The following is an 18506-nucleotide window of genomic DNA, read 5'->3' as shown; positions in this document are numbered from 1 at the left end:
TCCTTACTGGCTCCTGCTTTGTGCTCTGACTGTCCTGTGCCAAGGTAAAAACCACATCGTGAATTTCTCCCAAAGTGTTCAATACTGTGTCACAAAGTCTGGTTTGTTTACAGTTAAAAATTGAGTTTTCAACATTTTTGGAATCACTTTAAAATGACCCATGAAATGTTTCTAAGGTGCTATGGCTGCCACAAAACTCTAACCAGACTGAGAGTCTACAGCCTGATAACAGAGGCTGCACTCGCTAAATGCTATTTTCAGCATGCTAACATGCTCACAATGACAATACTGACATGCTGATGATTAGCATGTATAATGATTACTACGTTCATCATCATAGTTTAGCATGTTACCGTGATAACAGTTGCTAATTAGCACTAAACACAAAGCACAGCTGAGTTTTGCAAGTATTTATTCATTAACAAACTGACATTTTGACCTGATGATGGCGTTAGATGAAATGTCAGGAGATCATAAAAGTTATCAAAATTCATCCTAAGGAGAACATGAATGTCTGTACAAAATTTCATGGCAATCTATTCAACAGTTATTCAAATATTTCAGTCTAGACCAAAGTGGGGAACTGACCGACAGACTGACATTACCTTCTCTAGAGCGACACCACAAGCTAAAAATGAATGTGAAATTACATTCATTTGACAGCAATTTTGTCCACAGCAACTCACTTTTTTTCCTCCAACATACAATACTCATCAGGAGCAATTTGGGGTTTGCTTTGGGGTTTGTCATGCTCAAAGACACTTGTACATGTGGTAAGGAGGAGTTGGACCACCAACACTGCGATTAAAGGACAAGCTGCTCTGCTACAGTTTTGAAACAATCCTTACTGATTCATTCTAGTAATTTCTTCTTGTGTTTTTATTATAAATGTTAATGTATAGCCTACATGTTGAATGCAACACAATAGAGAGTCTGAAACCAGACTTCATTCAACTGTAAAAATGTAACATTTCCAAAAAAGGGAACTACTTCTTCAAAAAGTCAAGGTTGATCAATTCCATCTGTACAACACAAGCAATAAAAATGTTCAGTAACACTTCAAGATCATGAAATTGCAGTGTCAGTCAAAAATTGAAATGAAGTATATGGACTGCTGGCATTTGCTAGAAGCATTTCAGGTTTTGACTGATCTATACTAGTAGAAGCGGTATCTTCTTTATCATGTAAGGTCCATCATAAAGGATTCATTGTTCATTGAATCCCACAGTCTGAAGGTGAGATATACAAGGAGAAAGACACTGTGCCCCTGCTAGCCTGAGAGCAGAACACCGGCCTCAAAATGAATTTCATCATCACCAGATGGAAATGAAAGGGCTTTCAACAAGAGAAATGAAAGAGACTGTGGAAGAAAAAATGTGATGGGTCAGACAGACATGGTGACAGGAATAAAGACAAGAGGAAGCCAAGATGAGAAGCTAGTCAGGAAGGAGGCTCTATTCTTGTCGCCTAAAAAGTCTTGATGCATTGTCAACACACTTCGTGAGTGACAGTGTGGTGCAGTATAACACACATTGAGAAAGTATGTGGCAACAGCAAGTTGCAAATCTTTTTTTGTTCTTGGTGTGATATGGATGAATCATATTCGTGAACGGGACATAAGCTGAGTGTTGTGAGTGATCCTGAAGATAGGAAAACATGATGAGTGAGCATCATCATCATGAGTGTTTAAGCATTGACGAAAACCCTTTACTGACCGCCCGAACTGACCTAAGAGTGAGTCATTAATATATGACACCAGTGGACTGAGGCTGGTATGACTTTAAATAATGAAAGTGGTGACTTCATACATGAGAACAATATAATAAAAAAGGCTTCTTTCTACTGTCTGTCTGGTTTTACATGCCATGCTGGGTTTCGATTGTTTTGTTACTATAAACCAAAAAATGGACTGGAGGCTCAAAATTGCTCACAGTGAATGTGAGTTTGAGTCTGCCTTAAGATATTCTGTCTGTAGTGGACTGCCAACGTGTTCAGGATTGTCCTTTATCCACTAAATGCTGGGATAGGCTCCAGCTGTATGAGTTTATCACAGACAAGTACTGGTGATGAGTGAGATGCACTGATTTTGGGAAATATGCTTATTCATTTTCTTGCAGATAGTTAGATAAACAGATCGATAATGTCTTTACCTAGTAGCCAGTTAGCTTAGCTTAGCATAAAGACTGGAAAAAGGAAGAAAAACCTTGCCTGGCTATGTCTCAACATAACAAAATCCTTCCACTAGCCCCTATAAAGCTAACTACTTAACATGTTACATCTCGTTTGTGTAAACCAGACAAAAATTGAAGTGTAAAAACCACACATTGCTGTTTTAGGGTTAGGACTGAAGTCTTGTCATGCCTCTGATGTTGCCAGGCAACCAGTTTTGACAGCTGTTTCCCCCTCTTTCCAGTCTTAATGCTAAGCTAAAGCAACCAGCTGCTGGCTTTAGCCTTATATTTACTGTACAGACACAAGAGTGGTATCGATCTTCAATTGGCCAAACGTCACTCATCCACATTAAAAATAGTTTACTGTTTCAATCCATTCATTTGCAGCTGTAAGCTAACATGAGTAAAGTTACCATTGAATCTTTTTCACTTCCTGCATGCGCATCACAATAATGCACTTTAATGTAAAGGTAGTGGTGTGGCTTTACTGTGAAACCAGAAGTGATGACAATGACTTACCAAAAGTTCACTAACTACAGTTTTTCTAACAGCAGATTTTGGATGTTTTCTATACTATTTGTCTGAAGGTTGTTTTGAAACTTTCCATGGACAGAATACATTTTATTACATGTTAAACAAAGTAGTAATCAGCACAAACTGTGTGTGTTACATATATTAGACAAGAAAGTTGTTTTTTTTCCTAGCCTACAAAGCATGTTGGTGTATGAATGTTTCCCTAACCCAGCCTCATGTTAGCTCACATACACAGTATCTTAATCAATTACAGGTTTCACATTTTGGGAAAACAGAGCACTTCAATTGTACTGCTACTTGGTATCGGCTGATACCCTCAATTTGGGTTCAAAAGCAGAAAGTAACTTTGTAGGATAATAAATAATGCCAGATAATACCAAATAGTGAAACTTCTTTGTTCCATTTGGATATGAACCTGTGTGTTGCATATCAAGATATAACAAACACTTGGATGCCATGTTTATCTGCCTCTCGATTGTGTCCTTCCTCTTCTTGTTTCTATGGAAATACCCACGGCTCTCAAAGAGAAAGAGGGCATACAACATGAACAGAAAGGAACAGACTTGGGAGAGATTTCATTGGAAACTAGTGTACCAGTGGCATATCGTGCTGGTGAATATGACTTTGTGAAATGTCTCTTAAGAAGATTTATCCCACCTTTAGGAGAGCAGCAGGAGAGGCTGAGGGGGAAATTAATTCTAATGAAGGGAAGTCGGCCTCCTGAGCCGATGAGGGTTATTATTACCCTCCTGCCTCTGCGGCTGCTGGTGATGACTGTGGTGACACAGATGAGGATAGAATGACTTCACACATCAGAGACAAACGGCAGCTTCTGGTATCTGCCAGTTTGTTTTAATGGCCATCACAAGCAGCAATATAAGTTAATAGCCTTTGTTAAGGGTTACACGTATAATATTGTTGGAATAGAAATGTAGCTATAGATATTTGATTAAAGCTCTTTCTCTAAACTGTTCGTGATGCCAGATTGATAATTATTGCTTTTTAAAAAATCCATTCATCTTCACAGGCAGACTTAAATTAAGTCAAGATAACACATTACAACTGGACTTGGCGTGACAGGCATGCCTCCCTGCTTGAATTATTTCTAGCAACAACTGTTTAAATCATTCCATCAAGCCTGGTTTCAGGCAATTGAATTGACACACTCTCTGGAAAGCCTCCACTCAGCAAATCTGAATCACTTAAATTGTTGGGGTTGGTACTGTCTGCCAATCAGACCCAGGGCTGGGAATAATTTGTGCGTGAGGGAATTTCTTTATATTAAATAAAGAATCAGTCTGTTGCTTTAACAATATTTCACATAAAAAAACAAGATGAGGCACTTCATTCTTCTGCAAAGCATGTTTGAAGACAAATCTATTCAAACAATTATTTTTGAAGCTTTGTGATTGTGCTGTTTTAAACTTTTAACTAGTTAATATTAAACTTTTTAAGTAATTAAGACTCATGTAGCTGCTCTGGTAAGTCAAAATCATGCTCAAGCAAACATGACCTTGTTTCCTTTCATTTAAAAGCTCCCCACAATTTAATGACGAGACGAGATGTTTTTCTGGGCTGGACTCCCTGCAGAGCATGAGTGCAGTTTATAGAAATGTTCTTTAACTGTTCTTTAAAACAGTAGTGATGCATTGTGTTGTCTGGAGCAGTCAGACAGTTGCAGCTTAATAGTGTCTGTGCCACAGTGAGCAACCCCAAGCTTTCAAAACCAGCTCCTTTTTTAGGAAGCGAGGGCAGCCTCAAATCCATCCTCCATGACTGACAGAGAGATACTGAACACATTAAATTCATTTTAGACTTATATCCACATGCAGACAACTCTCACCTCAGCATCTGCGGGGCGCTTCAGGCTCTTAGCCAATCAACACTAATCTGGGTCGGAGGTGAGAGAGGACCTCAAACACAGAGTGGTCATATTCGGACCCTTCCCTCCAAGCTGCTTTTCCAGCTGGGTGGCTCTGAGCCACAGGAAGCCATTTCAGCTTGGCAGGGCAGACAGAATCAAAGGCAGAGGGGGGAGGAAAAACGCGTGCATGCACACACACAGAAAGCACACAAGACTCATAGCAGAATCATTCGCATCCAGCCCTGATAGGAGCGTGGAGCAGCACTGACCACACACAGGCGAAGGCGCTGCTTGGCTGTGGGTTTAGAGGTGCATTTATGGGCATGTACTGCGAAAATAAGTGAAAAGACACCAAGTTTGAAGCCTCAGCACAATGTCTAGGTCAGTGTCTGGATGTGTTTCTAATTTAAGTACACAACCGCCCACATCGTACAAATCAGATCTCCAGGCAGAAGAAGGGAAGGAGAGCACAACCAATAAACAAAGGAGAGCCACATTGTGATTGTTGTGCTTTTACTTTGTGGGAGGATGAGGACCTAGCTTATCAACCCCTATCAACATTTTCACATTCAGGCCTGCGTTACTGAGAACATACAGTATAGACCTACTGACCCCGAGAGCTACTCTACTGGCTTATAAGACAGATTGTGTTTCTAATTTTGTCTTTTTGACGTTAAGTCTCAACATACAGCATCTCACTTCTACTGTCATGGAGCTGTAGGTGTGACATTTTCAAGTACATTGTCACTCATGTGAACAACAAAGCCCAGGTAAAAACTTTCACGTGCATTTTCCTTTTGTTCTTATGATAATAAGTGTGATTCAGTTTTTGATCCTCTGGTTTACAGAGCTAGCATGGCAACATGCTCTTAATGACAGTGCCAAGCAAATATAATGTTTACCATGTTCTTAGTTTAGTGTGTTAGCATGCTCACATTTGCTAATTAGCACTAAGCACAAAGTGCAGCTGAGGCTGGTGTGAATGTCGACAAAATTATTGGACAAATTAACATTTTGACCTGATGATGATGCTAAATGAAAAGTTAAGGGATCACAAAAGTTCCAAACTTATTACAATTCATCCTGCGGGGGACATGAATGTCTGTACCAAATTCCAAGGCAATCATCCAATGATTGTGCTCAAAACCACAAATGTCAACCTCATGGTGATGCTAGAGGAAAAGTCAGGGGATCATCAAAGTCATTTGGATTCATCATGTGGGAACAATGAATGTCTGTACAAAATTTTGTGCCAATCCATCCGGTAGATGTTGAGATATTTTTCTAAATTAGTGAAACCTTTGACCTGCTGGTGGTGCTAGAGTGAAAGCCAGAGGATCTCCAAAGTCAGTAGGGTACATCCTCTAGAGAACATGATTTTCTGTAACATAATGTCATGGCAATCCATTTAATAGTTCAAGACATTCCACTAAAAAACTGAAATACCACTCTCCTGGTGGCACCAGATGAAAAGTCAGGGGATCACAAAAGTCATTAATATTCATCCTCTGGGGACTATAAATGTCTGTTCAAAAATTCCAATAGTGGATAGGACCAAAGCAGTTGATCAAACAATCGAGCCACAGATTATTGCCATCTTTTGAACCACGCTGTTAGTGTGGTTTAAAACAGTGCCCTTACTTGACCAGACACATCTGTAAATGAGAAACAGCCACATTCTTCAGTTTCTACAGAAATTTTTGTCATGTTGAATCAAAGAAGTAATTCCTCTCTCTCTTTCCATCTCTCTGACTGTCACTACTGCTTACTGTTCCCTCTCCCTTTGCCACACTATTGCAGAGGACTCAGTCTTACCTCTCTCTCTGAACTAAGGCTGCACAACAAGTGTCTCTTTCTTCCTCTGACTTACAAAGAGCCACATTCATGGAGTTGAGAGAGAGAGAGAGCTTCACACTTGCACTGTGTTTCCTAAGTGATAAACGATCAACAAACCAAGAGAGAGAATGAACGCCACATGAGTCAAAGCCATAGGGAGTCAACACTAAATGTTAGAATGTGTGTAGTGTATGTCTGCTTGTGTATGTGTAGGACTGTGAACTGTCACCCTCCATTACAAACACAAAATACTTCAGCTCCAACAACAAGCTGGTCTGACACTGGATGGTTGCTCTGGCTCTCTTACGGTAACAACACACGCGTAAAAACAGTTAGCATAGGTCCACAGGCTCCTGAATTAGCAGCAGAAGAGGATGGAGACTCCTTGGCTGTGAGTGGGGATGTTCGTTGACTGGTAAACAGAGATGAGGCCTCTCATCAGCCTGGCTGTGACCCTGGATGACTCTGCCAGCAAGCCAGCACTACCAAAGCTACAACAGAGTGGTGGTGGAGGAGATTAGCACTGAGGTGAAACAACTTACAAACAAACCGTCATAGACGAAAACTAATCCTGAATAGCTTTATAAGGTGTACAACATTTAGTTACCTGACTGCATGTTGATGTAGTAGATATGTGAGTGTGACTTAGAGACTTTTCATTCAGCTGCCCTTCTCCTGGCCTCAGTGAGGCCCTCTCTGCCCTTCACAAAGCTCCTTTGTGGAGCAGCGATAGTGGACTGCATACCACGGCTTTACTGTACATTCTTACAGAGGTACAGTATGTTAGAGCTATGCAGGGATGAAGCAGGGAATAAGGCAAGGAGCACACTATGATTCATGGGGAGACAGCATTACTGGAATAATTTCTCTCCCATTCCTGATGCTGAGCAGAGGCCTATATGACTGCATGTTTCCTTACTGATAAAACCGAAATCCATGACAACCTTGGTGTCTGCAAAGAGCCCACACTGGCTGATGGCAGAAGGCCTGGACAAACATAAGAGACAACTGTCACAAGAGATTTTCTGCTCTGGACAGAGGCCATAGTGCTGCTCTCTCCTTCTCTCTCTCTGACGCTGCAATGGATATTTATTCATATGCAGCATTTTCTATTACAGCACCGTAGTCTTCTGAAATGGTACCTAATTAAACACGTCAGGGGTTTTCACAGGCCCATAAAATGGCGCAAAGATTAACTAGGGTACAGACTAATCACAGCCTGTATATGGAAGACTAATACTACAGCAGGTTTATTCATAATAAGTTGTACCTCGAGCAAGAGCTGTAGCTTATTCCTGCTGTCTGTTGACTGAAAGGTGCAACATCTTAGGCCAATGGATTTAAGACTGGTAAAACCTCCACAAAGATTACATACTTTGCAAACTTAATCAACAAATGTTGCCACCCAGACAATAGAGACAATCAAGTCGCCATGGATACAGGTCTCAGTGTTCCTCCTCCTATACAACTCTGTAGTTTGACAATCAGTTTCTGAAATATCCAACAAACACATTCTCCCTCCATGGTTCCACCAACCTTTCCTCCATCCTGCCTCCACTAAAATAAATAGTCATTGCTTGTATTTTAGAATTGGAGCTACCAAATCTTTGGCTTCACTGGCACCAGCTAATGTCATAAACATAAAAGTGGAGATGACACCTTGTATTGGCTAGATCAGTGACTGATTGTTGGATATTGAGGACATAGTGAATCTGAATATAGGATCTGGCCAGAAAAAAGTTGGTTCCTGGTAAGAGCATGTCATCTGAGCATTCCTTGGAGAATGGGAGAGGAGAAAAAGTGTGTAACACTGAATAAGGGAAAACAGGTCAGCTACTGTAAAAGGCTAAATCAAACATGATAAAAACAACAATGGCAAAACTGTTAATGGCCTTTTCATGTTGTTGCAGTGTAAAAAAATGGCTTTCATCCAATCAGGATACTATTCAGATAAGTAAAAATCTCTGCTTCTAATTGAGAAGAGGGTTAAATGTTGAGAAAAAGGAAACCCAAATAAACGTTCTGCTCTTTTAATCAAATGAATCATGCTGCTGAAACCAACATAGAGTGGATTCCAGGATTAAGTCAACGTTTTTTTTTTGTCAGGTTTACATCTTCCACACCTCTCCGGCTCTGTGGGTGAAGGTGTGGCGACATTTTCCCAGGGGTGCTGCAGACTCATCATGACAGACCTTATCAGCAGCTCTCCAGTCCTAGCCTCCTGTCATGTCCTCTGCATGCCCATGTGCACTCAAAGACACAGTCCAGACCCACCCCCTACCCCCTGACCTCACTCCATCATTCAGTCTCAGCTGACAAGGAGATGGAGGCTTACAGTTGTTCATGTGATATCAGAGTATTCTGTATGAGCCACAGAAAAATTGGAAACTTGGTGGAGCAAGATTTTCTGTTGATACAGAGACCTGGACCCCCACAGAGGATGAAGGTCTCTCTGTTAGACAGATTTCTATCATTATCTGTCTCATTTTATCACTCACATGCTAATGTGAGGACTAAGAGTCAAGAGCAGAGAAGGAGAGGACCACAAGCTATACACGAGCCAGAGAAAAGGAGCAAGGTTATACCCACAGACAGGAAAAAAAACAAAAATAAAACAGAAAACCTTTTTAGTGAATATAAGCAGTCAGTGCATGTGAAGGTTGCATGTTGGTCATACCAACACTCACGAGAAAAGAGCATGTTATACATTATCTTAAATTATCCAATTTATAGCCTTGGGAGTGTAAGACTTCCTGATCTCAATATATCCCGATCCCACAATGATGAAACAACAGAATAAATCACTGCAGTTAGCGCCTCAGGAAACAGGGGGCACTGAGTTTGAGTGGATTTATTTGCAATGACTCACCAACAGCAAGCAACAGTGTAGCACTTCTCATAAATTATGCCACTGGTTATCACCCTGATAAAACTACAAAAAAGAGGGATGTCTATTTCAAAAGTAAAAACATGTTTTTAATAATACATGAAAGTTCTGCGTTAATGGCTCACAGCAGAGCAGTTCAAAGTTCCATTCAGGGAGTATCGGAATACACTGCGCCTGCAGGCCCACCTCGAGGAGGAGATGTGCTGAGAGAAAATCCAACACCAAATCGCCACACTTGTCCATAGGCAATGCATTAGACACAGAGCAAGGTTGCACACCTTAGATTACCACACTGGCTTCGGTCGCATGAAAACTGCACCGCAGAACATATTTTGAGACCTGGAGGTAACCTCTGAAGAGCTAATGATACTGCTGTCTGTGGAATTATCAAAAAACTTCTGGACATCCTTATCAGTGAGATAAGACCTGCTAGCTTGATAATAAACAACACAAACACAGAGATGTGAACCACTGGAGGAAAAACATCAGAAAACATTTGCTAATGTTTACTGTGCATATTGCGTTTGAATATCAGCTACATTGCTACATTCAGTGCATATCGTCTTGGTTCATGCAAGCACATTTGAATATGCAATCTGTAAATGCATGAACAAAGAGATTTTTAGATGATAGATACATTAATTAATTAATGTGTCATTAAAATATTTTAATGACACATTAATTAATGTATGTCTTAAGTGTGAGTTAACACTCAAAAGTTGATCCATTAAACGCCTATAATCACATGAATGAATAATGACTTCACTATATATTAAGCCACAGGAGTTCATGATATAGTATGAATTAATTCATGCATTTGATCATAATGAGTCATGTTTTAACTATGCATCGATTAAGCATGCATTGTGAACCTTAATTACTAAATATTACCATAAGTGGGACATGTTTCCTGATCAATGACAGTCAAGAAAGGTTTCTCATTACTGAGAAGTAGAAATATCACGTCTCCTCTACTGCTGCTACATGGACAAACAGCCTGCTCAATGCTTACCTTTCCAGGAGCTTTGGTCTTGTTGTTGTTGTTGTGGGAGGCCAGATTGACGTCTTCATGGACGCGGTCCAGCAGCCACAGGAGGAACTCCAGGGCATCATGTTGGGAATTACCACGGAACTGTGATCCATACTTGGACACTATGGTCTGGAGAAGGGAGGGAATTTGCATGATGAAATTGCAATTTTTCTACAGCTAAATAATAGTTTTAGGTGTAGAGAAACCTTTTGAAATCCACAAATATATTTATCCTATCCACATAATCTCAATTTTACTTCAATGAAAAACAAAAGCCGTCGTGGGCACCTGGAGAAGCAATATGAATTCTCTCACACTAGATGTGAATCTCAAGCACTATTTGTTTACTGGATTTCACAGCTTGGGTGTGTTCGTTGGTACAACTGAGGCTCCTGAATGGGCAGCTCTTCCCTGATCAGAGGAATCCTAGAATTGCAAATTTGCACTAACCAAAAATTGCCTCCCCCTTTACTTCTCAAGAATTGCTATTTTAGGTGTGAATAACATTCTTCTTAAAAGTAGGTTGAAGGCTACTTAAGCTCACACACTGTATAATATGACTTCAGATGTGAATGGCACCCAACTCAATTAGGCAGGAATTAACAGTATGAACCGCAGCTGGCAGCCTGGAGAAGCACAGGCAGTGATGAGAGATTATAGCAGAGGGAACAGCCAACTGTAATCATTGCTTCATAATTCCACTAATATGAGATATGCCTTTTATGGCTATTAAACCATAACGTGATGTAGGATGTCTAATGACGGTGTCAGAGGCCTGTCACTGGAGAGTTGCTAGTTCAGTCCCAAAAAGAAAACACACTGTCTGGTCCTTTAAGAGCCAGCACTTAAAGGTGCAGTGTGTAAAATTTTGTGGCATCAGGAGGAACAGACTTGGCAGAAATGGAATATAATATAAGTATGTTTTACTTAGTGTATAACGCCAAGAAAATAAGAATGAGACTTTTATCTACATAGAGAGCTAGTCCTCCCATGGAGCCTGCCATGTTGCACTGCCATGTTTCTATAGTAGCCCAGGACAGACAAACCAAACACTGGCTCTAGAGAGGGCCTTTCACATTATTTGCGGCCACTGTAGATTCTCCTACACGCTTGGAAGGGGAGGGGTATCCAGTTAGCTGCAATCTGCAACCTCACTGCTAGATGTCACTAAATCCTACACACTGGTCCTTTAAGTGTCCTTGAGTAAAGCATGTAACTGAATGTTACAATGCAGCTGCACAGCGTAATTGCGTGTAGTTCTCTGAATGACAAGGAAAGAGCAGATCTTTAAAAAAAAGTATACTCAAGTCAACTTTCCCTTCAAATCATTTAATAAAAGATAGCTGTTTGGTATGACCAGATTGATAACTGACTAGACGTGGAGCCAGGAATGCATTTCAAAGTAGTTACTGAGATGTAGTTACCGACAAGAGCAAAAAGTGAACATAAAAATTCATAAACAGAGAAAAACTGCTGGCGGAGTCTTGGCAGAGCGATAAAGTTCTCTAATCTTCTCTTCTGATCTTGTCTTGAAAGTGAAAGTGAAGCTTCCTTTATCTCATAGATCTCAAAGTTTAAAATATATGAGTGTTGTCATGTGAAACAGGATTCTTACAATCATTTAAAGAATAAGATTGTAACAAAATATGAAATGTTAACCAATAGAGAGCTACTGTTTTTAGCCGATAAAACTGGACAGCTATGCGTCTTTGTTGAGCAACAATGTTATTACATAAAGAGCATGTCAAAACAGCAGATAGGCATCAACGTATTAAAACTGCATTTTTCAGCGAATGTTCACTGCACTCTAAACGTTGCTCATATGGGTGACACACCTCTGATTGTGGGAGGTCTTATGTTTGCCTTGAATTTCAGAATAAGATATTTACAAACTTAATCATGTGTAATCTCTAAATGTCGTGGCTAACACCATATACTGTATAATATGGCCTCTTCATTGTCAAATTTAAGAACTATCACACTTAACATTACAAATGTTTTTAAAGAAGACTGATTAGATAACATTCAATGTAGTACAGCAGATCTTTTTAAAATCGATGCTCTTTAAACATTCAGGAATACTTTGCATAAATGCTATGATATTAACCATGGGAGCCATGGACATGTACTAACCTAAAGCTGTTGTGCAGCTAGTCATTACAGCAAAGTAATAACAGTAATTACCATCAGCCTTTTGAAGGTGGCAATTGTCTCAGTGATATAATTGAGGTTGTGGAAAAGGTTGTATGTTTTTTATTGCTTTCTGGCAGATTGGCCACTGGCCAGTTGGCAACGTGTGTGTTTTTTTCTGGTAAATATTCACTCAACCATCTAACTAAAAGAGATCTATCCTCTACATCAGTAGTTCCCACTCTTTTTCTCAGACAAACTCCCACAGCCCAATTAACTCAAGTGCATCATCAGCACTCATCATGCTCCAAAAGTGTTCATTTGAATTGATTTTAAACTGGATGTTTTTAACATTATATTATGATGTTCTTAACTATATAAAGGTGGATATTGTAGTACATTTCTTTCACACAATTTAACTGTCAGTGTTAAGGCTCGTTTGGTCAAGTTTGCATTTGTAGGCTACTACTAATGGTAAAAGTGAGACATTTCAACCACTTCTCCATTACTTTTATCTAACTATCTCAACTGTTTATTAATTACTTTTGGCTAACTATCTCAACCATTACTTTTAACTATCAACCATTCATCCATTACTTTTAGTTAACTATTCCAATTATTTATCCATTACTTTCAACTATGTTAACTCCATTACCTTTAGCTTACTATTTCAACCATCTATCCATTACTTTTGGTTACAATTTCAATGATTTATCCAATATTTTTAATGCCAGCAAACTTTTTAAATTATTTATGAATTACTTATAACTATCTCTTTTAAACCGTTTATTCATTACTTTTAGCTAGCTTACTATTTAGACTTTTCTGCTAGCTTGCTAACTATTTTTCAGATACTCTCAATTACAAGTAACCCTGGTTGGGAATCACTGATCTACACCTGCATCCTTATTTACTGTAACCAGCAACATAGATAATCATTCAAAATCAACATGGAGACTACAAACATTGACACATACCTGCAAGCAAAGCCCACTTTCACCAAGATGAGGTCATCACAACATATATTTAGCTTCCTAAATAGACCCATAAATATTCACCGAGGGGATGACCACATTCCTGTTCAGTCATCTTGCCTGCTTACCCTTACTCCCTTCTTTCCTACGCCTCTCATGTTATGGAAACTGATAAATTGTCTGTTGAGTAACTGTTTGAGTTTCGGCCCTGTCCCTGTCCAGGCCCCTCTGTGCAAACACACCATCCTGCCAGGGGGGATTCAGAAAATGCACGAGAACTGTCCAGATCAAAAGCCCACATCTGCTTCCAGAGCAGGTTGAAGAAACTCAACCCTTCAACTGTAAGGCTGGGATCACACTACAGGAGTTTTGGGCTGATTTATCCTCGATTCACCCCTCCTGACATTTAGAGGAGAAATCTGGTCTGGGAACTTGGTAGGTACCGATGTTCGGCCCAGATTATCTGGTAATGTGAGGGGTTTACAGATCCAACTTTAAACCTCCAGAACTGCTTGCAGATTCATTGGGGCCACCCCAATAATTTCAAACATGTTTGATATTTAGGATTTAAAATTTGGATGATTACGTCACTACTTTCTGAGCAGGACCACAATAGCCAATGAGAGAGACAAGTCTACAAGGAGACGGAAGTGAATGAGAGGACTTTTATAATGGCGACCGTGAAGAAACAACAACAAGCCGTTATACGGGTGCTTTGGACAGGTGAGATGGAGGATAGGCTTGATGATATGAGGCAAGAACACGACTGCCTATATAACATATCTTCTAAGACATATCATAACCATATGGAAAAAGAGAAGAGCTTGACTAAAGCAACTTGTTGCACTATATCAGTCTCCATCTGCTTCCCCATGAGATCATGTGAGGTGGTGCATTGCTCCTTCTCGCACGATAATCTCAATACCATCATGTAGTGTGCGATATGCCATTATTTTCAAATCCTGTAGAATGTGCATATTTGAGATTAGAGTGGAGAACATCTATGAAGTGTGCGTGATGCTACCCGATTTCAAAATCGGCAAGGATTTTAAAACTTGCGTAGTCTAAGCCCGGTTTAATGCCAGAGACACGTCTGGACACATTGACATTATCAGATATCACAAAGCAGCATTACGATACTTAAGTGAACATTAAGAAAAGCTGCTTTCCTCCTTTCGCCTCTCTTGTCCTGCAGGCCAGGTGGTACTGGTATGTGGCAGAGCGCCAGGCATTCAGCAGGACGTTTTTAGTGTGTTTTTCGCTCCTGACCGGGACTCTGCAGACAACTGACCAGTGAGGAGCCCACTCCTGATTTATTAACTTTGGAACCTTTTCTTTTGATCAAATGAGGATATATCTACATTCACAGGTGTGGTGTACATGAACAGCATTATTCATTTAAACTAAAAAGTGCAGCATGGTGTACATCCTGTTGAAAGGGTAATTGTCAAAAAAAAAAGAATCCCTTTCAACACCTACCCTTTTATCATATCTTATCAAAATTCATGTGATGGGAAGATGGGTACTATTGGTAGTCCTTTTAAGTGCTTTCAATATGGATGCTTCAGCTGCACCTAACCAGTGCCCTTATGGCAATACACCTGACTTACAGAAGCCTGCAATAAGTGATAATCAACGTACGAAAACACTTGATTGATTTATCCATTTAAATAAAGACTAATCTTTTTTGGAGGATTGTTTATAAATGCTTTGTGCTGTCTGGACTTCCTGCAACTGGGAGTTAATTTTGCCTCTCAGCCACAAGCCTGAGAGCTATCTGATTATTTTATAATGCCTCCCTCCAGGCAGCCATGGTATTACTCAACAGGCAATTTCAGAAGGCCTAAGCTGCATGAACTCTGGGCCTCCTATGGTCTCAAACCACAGCCAAGAGGCAGGGCAGTGTGTGTGTGGGTCTGTGTGTGTGTGTGTGTGTGTGTGTGTGTGTGTGTGTGTGTGTGTGTGTGTGTGTGTGTGTGTGCTCAAACACAGGAAGCATCACATACAAGAGGGAGTTGTTTTCTTTGAATCTGTCTTTTAATCTTGGCAAGATGTTTCCATGCTGTTCCCTGATTGTTGTCCCAAAAATGTCTGATCAGATTCCCATGAGATAAGAGGGAAATGAAAGTGTGGAATTGGGGATTTATTGGCAGCAGGAATTCTGGCTGAGGGAATTTATTTTAACAGGGGTAGCAGAGTTTATCGAAGAGCACAACAGATGGGAAAATGTTAAAATTGATTCTCTGTGTCAGTGACTGTTGATGCTGCAAAACTGCAAAACACTTCACTGGCTCTCAGGTAAACCTTTGATTTACATGAGAGCACCCTTACATCTACACAGTAGGGGTCAAGACACTCCAGTAGTCATACTTATACCCTTTTCTTACAGAGTAATTAGCATTTCCAAGAATAGATCCATTGTGGGGTGTCTTTATTCGCTGCACCATATTATCTACTTCTTGCCTTGAACTATGGCTCAGAGAAATCCAGAGCAAAGAGCTGCAGGCAGATAAAGTATGGTTGCTTTTTCCCCCCCTTCTATCTTCAGCGTGGGCAGAGGAGGAAAGCCTGAGGGTCTCCTGATAGTCACAGCTCCTGATTCTCAGGGGAAGGGAGATCTTAAGTGGAGAGTGCTCCAGTAAAACATCTCCAACATAATTCACATCACAACAGCAGCTAAAATGATTTCCCTTTTATTTATCGCTCAAGTTTTTAGTGTTGTAACGCAGGTGTGTTCTAGTGGAAAAACTCTTAACACAGCACTTGACCCTGGCGCTCAGACTCCGGTGACACCGAGCAGCAGCCTCATTATCACCTGGCAGGAAAACATTGAAGTCACAAGGCTGTACGCTTGTTTTTGCCTGTGGTAAGAGAATGGTTGCTGTACTGTTGGCAATTATAACAAATGATGTAACACTCATGACACTTCCTTTTGTCTGAGCATTACATTCAGGCTACTCCCTGCACTTCATAGTGGTTATTATGGCATACTGCTGTCTGCATAACATGTGATTATGTTTGACTTGACACTCTGCACTTGAGCATTAACTGTTCTTATTACCAAAGAACTAATACAGTAAGAGTAGACGTTGATAAGGTCAGGTTCACAATCTTAAAACGACAGTCAGGTGTCCATATGAACACTGACAGAGGTTTTCCTCACTGTAATCATTCCTCAGGTTCACACGGGCTATTAAAATTATTCAAATGTGGACCCAAAATCCACAGTGTGTCCACAGTCATTTTGTGCAAAAATGCGTTTAAAAGTTTATCTGAAGCTTATATGAGGCTTCAGCAGTCTGAGTTAGTCATATCAAGTGGATATCTGCCACATTTACAGTCTTTTTAACATCAAATTCCCTGTTTGTGTGTCTTCGGACAGTGTTTCCCTGTTGAACTGGGGTGGAAGTGTAGTAACAAAAAGAGGGACTTTGGCTCTAAAAAGACTGTAACACTGAAAGATATTGCTTGATTTGGATGACTGAAGCTTCATATTAGTTTCAGATAAACTTTTAAATACATTTTTGCACAGAAGGAGGTTTGTGAATTTTGGCCCCCATCACTTTCATTGTAAGTGCATCATGAAGGGATCCTGTAGGCCTAATGGTCAGTATGAACAGGAGGAATGATTACAGCAAGAAAAACATGTTTCAATGTTCATTTGGGTACCTGAGTATTGTTTTAAGACAGACTTGAAAAATTGTGAACCTGTCCTTTAATTGCCCTTATCTTTCACTGAACCTACCCTACTATCTAATGTGCACTCATACTGAGCTCATATCCACCTGTGGTCTGTGTTTTGGGGACTTTGAGTGAATTCTGCGTACCTTGAAGTCCACAGACAGCTGCGGTGTGTACTCCAGAGTCCACAGAGCCCTGACAAGTGATGCCAACTTCTCCGTGACTTCTCCCTTGGCAAGCCTCGTCTCATCACTTTTCACCAGCCCGTTTATTCTGGTCTCACTCAGGTCCAGCTTGTACCGCTCCAGCCCCAGGTACTCTGCGAGCAGATCGGTGTTGCTCAAACACTGGACCACGGCGTTCATAAAACACGTGTTCCCGTGGTTTTTCAGCCCCAGAACACCTGGGACTTTGTCTCCGTATTGGTAAAGTAGTTTCTCTCTGCCGGTGCACAGAGATGAAGACGTGCTCTGAGTGTTTTTCACCATCCGATCCCACGCCACCTGTACATCCTCTTTGATAATTCCTGAGCTGGCGCTGAGGGTGCAAGGTGCGCCATTCCGAAACCCCCCGTCGTCGTCCTCCGCGTCCTGCGCGTCAGCGTCTCCAAAGTGGGTGAAAGTGCCCAAAGTTTTGATGATTTTGTTCATAAAACTCCCTACAGACTTTAACGATTTCTTTCGGAAAAGCTTCCCAGATTTCGGCTTCTTCTCTTTGCGCTTCTCCTCCTTCAATGTCGGCATTTCCTCCTTGACTCTGCTCTGTCTTTCCATGACAGCTCCTCTACTCCCTCGCCTGTCTATTCTGAGACTGATAATTGTGTAAATTCCGATGCCGGTGTGCCACTTCTCCGCCAGTGTCCCCTGTCCGGATAGCAGAGGGAAAAGCGCCCAGAGGTGACACCATCGCGGAGCCAGGAGGCACAACGGCACACTGTTATTCCACCCTGCGCTGACAGCAAACCTTCCTCATCCATCCCAGCACTTACTGAAGGCGTTCATTATCACTCCGACACCGCTGTGACAGGCAGCATCTCGTCATGCCCGGCACCACACGAGCCGCTCCGCCGTCCAGCTGCAGCACTGCGCGCTCCCCTCCCATCGCTCCCAAGTTCGCCTGGAAAAGGCTTGTGATTGTGTGGCTGCCTCCTCCCACATTCTAGCACATGTGGGAGATAAGAGAGCAGGGTACAGTCTGGATCCATGTTGTTGGCACTGACAACTTTCCACAGATCAGTAGGATAAATTAGGCCTGTATAAACTCAATATGTATATCACATTTTAGGTCATAAATAGGCCAAAAGTTTGATGCTGGTTACTTTATGATGAAAATCAAAAACGTACAAAGCTCATGTTTCATTTATAATCTTTAATAGTATATTATTTGACTTATATTTGAC

General features: G+C 40.9%; 1 protein-coding gene across 1 annotated transcript in view; it reads right to left on the bottom strand.

The window, feature by feature from the left end:
• Positions 1 to 18218, bottom strand: part of usp43b (ubiquitin specific peptidase 43b) — a 69061-nt gene extending 50843 nt beyond the window's left edge. Inside the window, exons 1-2 of the mRNA XM_044331596.1 lie at positions 17254 to 18218; positions 10305 to 10451 (exon numbers count right to left, since the gene is read on the bottom strand). Of these exons, the coding sequence (XP_044187531.1) occupies positions 10305 to 10451; positions 17254 to 17880 (774 nt within the window). The 5' untranslated portion in view covers positions 17881 to 18218. The remainder of the gene's footprint in view (positions 1 to 10304; positions 10452 to 17253) is intronic.
• Positions 18219 to 18506: the final 288 nt, after the last annotated feature.

The sequence above is a fragment of the Thunnus albacares genome, chromosome 17 (genome assembly GCF_914725855.1).
Source record: "Thunnus albacares chromosome 17, fThuAlb1.1, whole genome shotgun sequence".
Classification (NCBI taxonomy): Eukaryota; Metazoa; Chordata; class Actinopteri; order Scombriformes; family Scombridae; genus Thunnus; species Thunnus albacares.
The sequence above is the reverse complement of the archived record's forward strand: the minus strand, read 5'-3'. Positions and strand labels throughout refer to the sequence as shown.